Below are 10,033 nucleotides of genomic sequence, written 5' to 3'. Positions count from 1 at the left end.
TTAAAGAACAAGAAAATGGGCCAAACATGCCTTTGGATATTATAATTTTATAATTGTTGTGTATTTGGATGTTAAATTTAAAGATAAATATTTTTCTTCTGAGGTAAATATAGTATTTTTATTATGGTCAGACCATGTTGATTACTATGAATATTAAGCTAACAGACTGAACTTTTGTTCAACATTTTTAAGTATCTGCCAATTTTGTATTTAAGATTTAGCATTTCTTCCTGGAGTTTACATGTTAGATTCTACACAATTTCTTTGGACAAATAAGTTCAAATTGACAATTATTATTATTATTATTTTTATCATATTTACTACTGTTTACATTTTAAATACAAAAACTATTAAATAACACTTTTTTTTTTTTTTAAATTGAAGTTTTGACAGGTGTTTCTTTCAACCACAAATCCTTATAAAACATTAAACGGTCGAACCTTTTCGCGCCAAAACCTCCGCCCTGCTGTCAGCTGATTGCCGCGGGGGAGTCACGTGACAAAGACGGAAAAACAGTTTGGTAAACAGAAAACCCCCACAAGATGGTACTTTTTTGAAGAAGGTGTCGTGGACTTTTTACACTTATAACAACCCGTCAACTATGATACCGCCTGTAGACAGTTTTGTTTGTGTTTTGTTGTGTTTGTTTTACGGAGTTTCTTCGGAGGAGCTGCTGAGTCTGAACGGCAAATGGAGGCTGTTGAACTCCAACGGGTCCGTGTCGTTGCCTGCGCAGGTGCCCGGCTGTGTTCACTCCGCTCTGCAGCAGCAGGGAGTCATCCTGGTAGGAATTACTAGTAATTTTATTATTTTGCAGAAATTATTATCAAAAATCGTATGTTTTAGTGTTGTCAGATCATGTTATCTAAAAAAAAAAATAAAAAAAAATTACCTAGTACAATACAAGATTCACTTGGTACCAACGATACGATTTTGAAGCTCAAAGGTTAAGGTCACTCTGACTCCCATTTTGACCCATTCTCATGAACATGATGTCTCTGGAACATCTGAGGTGAATTTCTTCATGTGCCACAATCATTCACTTGGACCCCAAAGATGAGCTGAGTCGAGTTTGGTGGCCGAAGGTCAAAGTTCACAGTCCCTGTGACCTCACGTCCCTCTCAGGCGTCCGTCCCCTTTTTGTGAACACAATATCTCAAGAACACCTTGGGGGAATTTCCTCAAACTTGACAGACAAATCACAGAGTGCCAATAATAATAATAATGGGATAAGATTTTGGTGGTCAGAGGTCAAAGGTCACTGTCACCTCACTTCTTTCTCATTCCTGTTTACACGATTGTAAAGCCTCAAGATTTTTGGGAGGAGACATTTTTACAACATGACAACGATCCCAAACACACTACAACATATTTTTATTGTTGTGTCATGTTTAAATATTATGCTCCACCCAAACACGCTGACAAGTCACCGCCACTAACAAAAACCAGAGCCTCTAACACTCTTTGGACAACTTTTTAAAAGTACATTTAAGAACTAATTTAATTTGCATATTTTTTTAAAGTGTGTATTTTAATTTGGCTGTTTTAGGTCCAACAAATTCTTGGCAGTGAGTAGAAAGACGTGAAACACATTTAAATAGAAATAAACACAAATAAATGATTTAGCTTTTGAGACAATTTGGGGGGTTAATGTGGACAAATAGACCTCGTTTCTTCTTCCTTTTTCTTTTAATCACCTTTTAGAGCCTTCAAACTGAGAGAGGAATGAAATTACATTTAAAAATGTCCTCTCTTGTCTTTTTAGGACCCGTATTTCAGGTTCAACGATGCGTCCTATCGCTGGATTGCTCTCGACAACTGGACGTACACGACCACATTTACTGTGTCGGCCGAGCTGAGGTCAGTAGAATAACACAGATTGTTTTTTAGTTTTTTTAAGTCTTTCTAAGTGTCCTGACTGGTGTGTTTTCTCTGCACTAACAGGGTCACACAGCAGGTGCGTCTCATCTTTGACGGCGTGGACACGGTTGCATCGGTTTCGCTCAACGGGGTCGTTGTCGGAGAGACGGACAACATGTTTCGTAGATATGTATGTTGAGTGTAAAACGATCAGTTCACGACGCGTCACCACTGTGACTCCTCCTCTCTGAGATGTCTTCTGTTTGCGACGGTGCAGGACTTCTCGGTGAGACACCTGCTGAAGGACGGAGACAACGTGCTGAATGTGGCTCTGCTGTCTCCGCTTCTTTACGCTACCGAGAGACGGAGAGCTCATTCGTCCTACAGAGTCCCTCCTGAATGTCCTCCGGACGTCCAGAAGGGGGAATGTCACGTGAATTTCATCAGAAAGGTAAATACTGTGTGTCCCACCATGTTTCACCTCCGTTCCACAAAATAAAATCAGAGACATTCTCTCTCTGTTTTCCTTTTTAAAATAGATTTGAGATATTTTCTATATATTTTCTGCAGCTCAACCAGGATAAATCTGAAATTGTAGCCGCAGGTTCTGATACTCAGAGAAACTGTTGAATGTATTTTTAGATTTTGCAATATGCCACGCTATACATAAACTGGCTGTGCAATATTTGGTTTTTAAATTTAAGCTATGAAATATAGTCTCGCTTGTGCAATACGTCTTTAGTGTTGGAACGTACCGTCTATTCTTATTTGAAGTGCAGTCTTTTGTGGTTGACTTAAAATGTGTTCATTGTTTTTAGATTACTATATTTGGTTCGGCCTGTTTTTCTGTGTTAATTTCTGCTGTTCATATTTGAATAAATGACCTTCACGTCCTCCGTTCTGCTGCAGGAGCAGAGCTCCTTCAGCTGGGACTGGGGTCCTTCCTTCCCCACGCTGGGACTCTGGAAAGGAGTTGGACTGGAGGCGTTTGATGCTCTGCGGCTCATCCAGGTTTCCTCTGTTCCTCTCTACAGTACGCCTCATCTCTACCTCCAACCTTCCACTGCAGGCAAAAAAAAAACCACAGTGCAGATACTGAGGCGAGGCTTTCAGGCGTAAGGAGACTTTCTAAAGGACTCGTCTGGTCTGATAGAAAGCGTTGCATTATTTATCTGTTGCATAAGAGCGATTGTGTAAGACGCAACCAGCCGACAAATAAAAGGCAGTTTGTGTTTCTGCTGAGAGTTGCCTTGAATCCTGCTTCTTCAGAAAGCAGAGCAGAGGATTTTCATGCCATCATGACAGTTGTCCAGGAAGTTCTGGGAAAGTTCAAGTCAGCGTGAAACTCTCAATACTTCCTGAAGCAGTTGAAAGCAAAACATTGTGGAAATATCCTTGTAAACAAATAAACTCATGCAGACGTTTCCTCCCAGTGACAGAACAAATCTGTCCTGTTTCAGGTGTAATTGCATCTTTAGATTGTTTTATTTAATCAGTTACAGTGTTTGTTTCCTTTTGTGCCATTTTACTAATAATCTGCTTCATATAATCTGTTTGTTTTTTCTGTGCAGATCTCAGCAGCTCCCAGTGGACGGTGCGGGTGGAGCTTCTCGTCGACGCAGTTCAGACAACAGACGGCCGAGTGACGCTCTCCGTACAGGAGCTGGACTCGGAGCAAACCTTCCCGACTCGGTTCCAACCAGGAAAAAACAAGAACAGCTTCACGTTACTCATCAGCACGGTGCCGGAAACCGGTTGTTTAAAAAAAAAATGCAGTTTGTTAAAAAAGAAATTCACAGTGCTAAAAGTTTTTTCTTCCTCCAGAGCAGCCGGGTGAAGCTGTGGTGGCCGAGCGGACACGGCGACCAACCGTCTTACCACCTCACTGTCAGAGGATTTCAGGATGGAGTTTTAGTCCTCAGCACAGAGTCTAAGGTCAGAGGCCACTGCCAGCCAATGTTTTGGTGTAAAACCTCATTAATATGTGTCTTAAATCACCATGTGGGGCTGCAACAGGGAGTTCAAATAGAGAAAATCCACCGACATTATTATTTTTTTTCTTTTTGGTAAATCTTGAGGTTGTTCATGTTCAGGAAATACAAAGTTAGAAAAAACTGAACGTGACGGAAATTTTAAGACACAAAGTCGAAGGCAAATTTGCATGTTGATGTTTCTGTCCAAGATAATGTCATAAATTTGATAGAAATGCTTTTGAAATTACCCCAAATCTATAAAGAGCCAATTAAAAGTCCTGATTCAGCCTTTATTATGTGTTCAAATCTGATAAAATAAAGATAAAAAAAGATTTCTGTGTGCCAAAGTTCAAATTCTCAAGACATATTTGCCTTTTTTCACCGATTTTCTCAGTCAGTTTATGTTTTAATGCCCCTTTCACCAAGTTAAAATGAGCTGTTACTGTTTAGGGTGGTCACAGTTGAAACTAAAATCGCAGCAGTCAGAGCATTTGGGATTAAAATACAGTTGTTTCTGTGAATTTAATTGGAAGTGCTGACGGTTACCTCTGCTGCAGGTGTACTTTCGCTCGGTGGAACTCGTCCAGGAGCCGCTTCCTGGATCTCCCGGCTTGAGCTTTTACTTTCGCATCAATGGGAAACCGATTTTCCTGAAAGGGTCCAACTGGATCCCGGCGCACTCCTTCCAGGACCGAGTCACCCCCGCTGTGTGAGTTTGGTTTGTAAAAGCTGCTCGATTCTTTTACATCCAGCTTTGAACTTCTGAACCTACATGTACCTGCTCTCTGTTTGTCCCGCAGCTTGAGGAACTTGTTGCAGTCAGCAGTGGACGCGAACATGAACGCCCTCAGGGTCTGGGGAGGAGGAGTGTACGAACAGGACCTATTCTATGACATCTGTGATGAGATGGGGATCATGGTAATTGATACTCTACTGATCTACACGTGTAAACATTAAGATAAAAGTGTCACAATTCAGCCACGTTTCTTTATGTTGTTGCTTACAGATGCAGCAAAGAGGTAAAAATTTTACAACAAAGTATGGTTTACGTTTTCTATTACCTTGTCAATGTCAAGTGGCTTCATCCTTTTAGGTTTTAATTTTTTTTTAAATGTGTTATAAAAGAGGAGAACATCGTCTGCATGAAGAGACATAAAAATAAAAGTCCAGAAAACAACCTCCTCTTTGCATCAGGAACTATTTGGGTTCACGGGTCTAAAAACTGGATTCAGATCTTTATATTTGAAGTCATTCGTTGACGCTGCTAAAACCAACCTGGTAAAATGTGTAATACACACGTTCATCCACTAGAGGGACTTTAATTAAGAAGCACAATAGAAACAGTGTTTGACCAAAAAGCTGTAAAAACTAAAAAACAGAGTTCATTAGACGACACAATAAAAGCAGAAAGACCAGGTAAAAGACAATGAAATCATAAAAGCAATCATATTTTCATGATGTTCTCATCGTGTAATTTGGATTTTGGATGTGTTTGTCTGCACCTTCAGTAAATTTTCAGCCAGATCTTATACAGAAACCTGGTAGTTTTGTTCAGATCTGATACAAATAAATAAACAGTGTAAATAAAAAATATTAAGAAGGTGTCATAACATACATAAAATTTACTGAAGAATAGCAGCACAGATGACTGTATTTCTATATGAACCTGTGTGTTCAGGTGTGGCAGGACTTCATGTTTGCCTGCGCCATGTACCCCACCGAGGACGACTTCATCCAGACCGTCAGAGAGGAGGTCGTCCAGCAGGTGAGTGAACACAGGTGAGATTACACGTTTACAGAGCGGCTGTGTCAATTTTTTTTGGTGTCCTGATTTTTGTCTCGTTTTCACCCGTCAGGTTCAGCGCCTGAAGTCCCACCCGTCTGTAATAATTTGGAGCGGGAACAATGAGAACGAGGCTGCTCTGGCAACAGACTGGTTCGACATCCCATCTTCCCAGAGGCCAACGTACGTGAAGGACTATGTGACGCTGTACGTGAACAACATACGGAAGATCGTGCAAGAGGTGAGAAGAAGAAACACGGGGATTTGTGTTTGAAAACTTGGAGACGCACCCATGTGACGAGGCTGAATCCGTCCCCCCAGGAGGACCACAGTCGTCCGTTCCTCGTCTCCAGCCCGACCAACGGGGCCGAGTCGGAGCAGGAGGGGTGGGTGGCAGCGAACCCTTACGACCCTCACTACGGAGACACTCATTTCTACAGCTACACCCTGGACTGCTGGGACTGGAGGACGTTCCCTCGGACGCGCTTCGCCTCCGAGTACGGCTTCCAGTCCTGGCCGTCCTTCTCCACTCTGCAGCCGGTAACCGTACATCAACATCTTATTTTTACTGTTCATTTTATCTGAAGATTTAAGTAGTTACTTTTTAATTTCAGACACTAATGTTGTGTCCTTTAAGCCACATTAAACCTCAATGCATGTTTTTCCTGCTTTTACGACGCTGCAGGTTTCCGTTCCAGAAGACTGGAGCTACGACAGTAACTTCACGTTCCACCGTCAACATCACGCAGACGGAAACCAGCAGATGTTGCTGCAGGCCGGTCTCCACTTCAACCTGCCGAACTCAACGGATCCACTCAAGAGATTTACTGATACGCTCTACATCACGCAGGTAAACATCACAAACATCACGCGGGTAGACATCACAAACATCACGCGGGTAAACATCACAAACATCACGCGGGTAAACATCACAAACATCACTCGGGTAAACATCACAAACATCACTCGGGTAAACATCACAAACATCACTCGGGTAAACATCACAAACATCACGCGGGTAAACATCACAATCGTCAGCGAACTGCAGCTTCATATTTACAGTAAAGATACGAGAGACGTCAGCAGACGTTAACATTTCCAAACTCTTCCTTTAACCTGTGTGAGATTTAAAGAAATAATATGACAGCTCTGCTCTGGATCACATCTCATGCTGCGTGTAAATATTGCTGGTTATGTGAAACATGCAGGTGATGCAGGCCCAGTGTGTGAAGGCTCAGACTGAGTTTTATCGGCGGAGTCGGAGTGAAATTATCGAGGGCAAAGGTCAGACGATGGGCGCCCTCTACTGGCAGCTCAATGATATCTGGCAGGCGCCTTCCTGGTCATCGATTGGTGAGTAAACGGACACATTGTAGTGGAAACCTATAAATCATTTCTTGTGCACTGACTGGGATTAGACGTGAGTGTTGCAGAATAATCCCGTATCACTTCCTGGTTGTCTCTCAGAGTTCGGTGGGAAGTGGAAGATGCTGCATTATTTTGCACAGAGCTTCTTCGCCGCCGTCCTTCCCGTCGGCTTCGAGGACGACGACACGCTGCTCATCTACGCTGTCTCCGACCTGAGTCGTGACCTGAAGCTTAGAGCTGTGGTACGTTTTCTAAAGTGTTAGCTGTACATAAAAAAAAACCTGAATAAATATGATAATAATATGAATAAAACAGCCGTATAATGAATATATTTTCATTTCCTCTGCATGTGATTCCTTTTAAGCTTTTATGATTGGGGTTTTTGTGCAAAAAATCATGAAAATAAAAGAAAAATTTGTTTTCTGAAAGTACAATACTCTATTTATTTCAATTTAAGATGCTAATATGGGTAATGGTAAGGGTATTTCTGGTAATGGAAACAAAATATTTTATGAACTTCGTTCTTCATACGTCATTTTATACACAACTTGGAGTAAACTAATGTGTGCAATCAAATTTAGCTGAACACTATATAGCAAATCAAAATAAAGATGCAGCACTGATTAGTTTGAGTCTCTGAATCAGCATTTTTTTGTGTGATTGTTGCGATCAAATCTTTTTGATTTTGCAGCAACTTTCAGCAAAATTACTATGTAATTTGTGGAGTTGTATGAAAGTTTTTTGCAGCAAAAATATCGAGTCAAGTTTTTAACATCTACCTGATAAAGAGTAATTTGTGAGAGGAGAGGGAGCAGAGCGTTGCTGGTTGGAAATGACCAGGTTTTTTCTTTATACTTTCAGCAGAGCTTCTGTTGGCCATAGTTTTCACAAAAAAAATTTGCAGTCTCTCAAACAATTTCAAGAAATTGTTTGAGAGACTATTTAATGTGAAATTTTTTCATAAATTTTGAAAAACACTTTCCATTAATTTTCTTTAAAAAAAAAACTTTTACTTTTTAACGTCTCTTTAGTGGTTTGCAGATCATCTGAACTCAAAATTTTAAACTCATGCTAACATATTTAACTGCTACTGTTCTGATGCACCTGTTCTTTTGTCACTCAGCTGACTGTGTACTCCTGGACTGATCTGGATCCGGTCTGCACGCTGAGGTCGGACCTGCAGCCAGTGACTGGAGGCAGCGCAGTGGCCATTTACAAGCAGCCTGTCGCCGCCCTGCTGGCAGGATGTGGACACTGCACCCGTCTCACCTGCGTACTCACCTTCCGCCTGGAGGAAGAAGGCGGCAGCCAGCAGGGTCCCACCAACCACCACTTCCTGTGCTCACCCAGAGAAGCTCGGGGGCTGCAGACCCCCAACATCACTGTCAGTAGATCGTATTTGTTTCACAGAAAGATCAGGGAGTTTATGAAGTGTTTAGAAGACTAAAACAGAGAAACTCTTCATGTGACTGCAGCAAAACATTCAGTCAAACCTTATTTAAGATCCTCAGAAACCCACTGATGCGGTGATTAGTTTTGGGACCACGACCCGTTAATTGCGTATTTCCCTGCAGGCGAAGGTGCAGGAGGATCCGACTGGCTTCTCCGTCACCCTCCACTCGGCCTCCGTGGCTCCCTTCGTGTGGCTCGACGTGGGAGACATCGCCGGTTGTTTCAGCTCCAATGGCTTCCTGATGGTTTCCGAAAACAGGACAGTGAGCTTCAACGCGTGGCGTCCCACCAGCGTCGCCGAGCTGTCGGCGTCCCTCACCGTCACATCTTTGAGGGACGTGTACTGACCCAAGACCAGCCAGTTGAGTTCAGAGGTAACAGAAGGGCTGAACCGGCTCAGGTTTTGATAAATGTCCTTCAAAAAGTGTCTCAGCCTTGACGCTTGTAGGATATTTGAATGTCTGAAGGATTCTCGTACTTTCCGACAACTTTCTGAATGTTTGAACTTGTTCTTCTGAGAAGAAATCATCACGAGACACTGAAACACAGGTTTGTAGGTCCTGACAACAGATTGGATTCAAATCAAAAGAATAAATAAATATTTACTGTACATGAAACAATCATTCACAGAAAAACATAAAGATCAATACAGCTTTAATCAAGGCTTACAAGATGAACTGGACATTATTAGTCTGCCTTGTTTGGTCCGGACCTTTCCTTTTTTCAAACACTCCTAAGACTTGACATCATTTTGTTTCACATGCAGTAGAACAGTTTGTACAGGTTTGTTTTTGACATTAAAGTTTCATATTTGGTTAATGTTGTATCTCAAATTGTTGTCCCCAATTGTTTTCCCCGAGTCCGTTGATAGAAGCAGTCTTTAGGCATTTACCGGTCTTAGTTGATTTTTATTAAGCGTAGTTTACAAGATATCCTGCATAGCATACAAGACATCTTGGAGAGCCCAACATCAACCTGAGGTCTCTTTGTTGGAGTCTGACTTCCCCCTTTCCGGCACATACACTTATACTATAGGAAGAGGTGTTACCTACAGTGAGGCGGGAACATTTGCATAGTATGTTTGTCTCAGTACTTTTCCACTGTCCTCCGTTTGAACCACATCCCCCTTTTGATCTGATAGTGAGTTGCACCCTACTGTGACCCCGATGTGATAAGTTCCTGCATAAGCAATGTGTTCTACAATGCTTACAGTCAGTATGTATTTTGTGCTTCTGTGCTAGGATATGTTTACAACAATACAACACACATATATATATATATATATATCATATCATATTACTTACATATAGGTCGTACCATCACTACCAATCTTAAGGTGTAGACAAAAGGCTGTGTATGTAAATGAGAGTGATACTGCTTGGCCAAACCAAAAGGTCACAGTAGGAGGTCTGCAACCTGTGGGGTCACATACAGTTGTTCTTTGAGGCATTATCAGATGGCTGTCTGGAGGACTCCAGGGGGCGAAGGAAGACAACCCCCACCTCCACCAACCAACAAAGAATACATCAATATACATGACTTTTAGGTGGAAGACAACCCAAATTATATTGTATTAGCGTACAACATATGAGCCCTC

At 41.8% G+C, this 10,033-nt stretch overlaps 1 protein-coding gene across 1 annotated transcript; it reads left to right on the top strand.

Annotated features, from left to right (window-relative positions):
- Nucleotides 1–512: 512 nt before the first annotated feature.
- Nucleotides 513–9,255, top strand: manba (mannosidase, beta A, lysosomal). Its single transcript, XM_069711725.1, has 17 exons — nt 513–784; nt 1,766–1,860; nt 1,945–2,050; nt 2,138–2,311; nt 2,770–2,893; nt 3,432–3,601; nt 3,685–3,795; nt 4,391–4,542; nt 4,634–4,751; nt 5,512–5,598; nt 5,690–5,857; nt 5,938–6,156; nt 6,302–6,466; nt 6,825–6,969; nt 7,084–7,226; nt 8,108–8,368; nt 8,559–9,255. The coding sequence occupies exons 1-17, from the start codon at nt 602–604 to the stop codon at nt 8,781–8,783; spliced, it is 2,646 nt and encodes an 881-aa protein (XP_069567826.1). The 5' UTR covers nt 513–601; the 3' UTR covers nt 8,784–9,255.
- The last annotated feature ends 778 nt before the right edge of the window (nt 9,256–10,033 follow it).

This window comes from Brachyistius frenatus, unplaced genomic scaffold, assembly GCF_029030835.1.
Source record: "Brachyistius frenatus isolate BFR_SWC_R1_liver_20210118 unplaced genomic scaffold, ASM2903083v1 Contig_102, whole genome shotgun sequence".
NCBI lineage: Eukaryota > Metazoa > Chordata > Actinopteri > Embiotocidae > Brachyistius > Brachyistius frenatus.
This window is presented reverse-complemented; position numbering and strand designations above follow the sequence as displayed.

Bases quoted from the DNA above. Each gene is read 5' to 3' on its own strand.
- manba (XM_069711725.1), top strand. From the start codon at position 602: ATGATACCGCCTGTAGACAGTTTTGTTTGTGTTTTGTTGTGTTTGTTT. The intron at 2,312-2,769 runs GTAAATACTGTG...GTTCTGCTGCAG, and splicing joins ACGTGAATTTCATCAGAAAG to GAGCAGAGCTCCTTCAGCTG. The intron at 4,752-5,511 runs GTAATTGATACT...CTGTGTGTTCAG, and splicing joins GTGATGAGATGGGGATCATG to GTGTGGCAGGACTTCATGTT.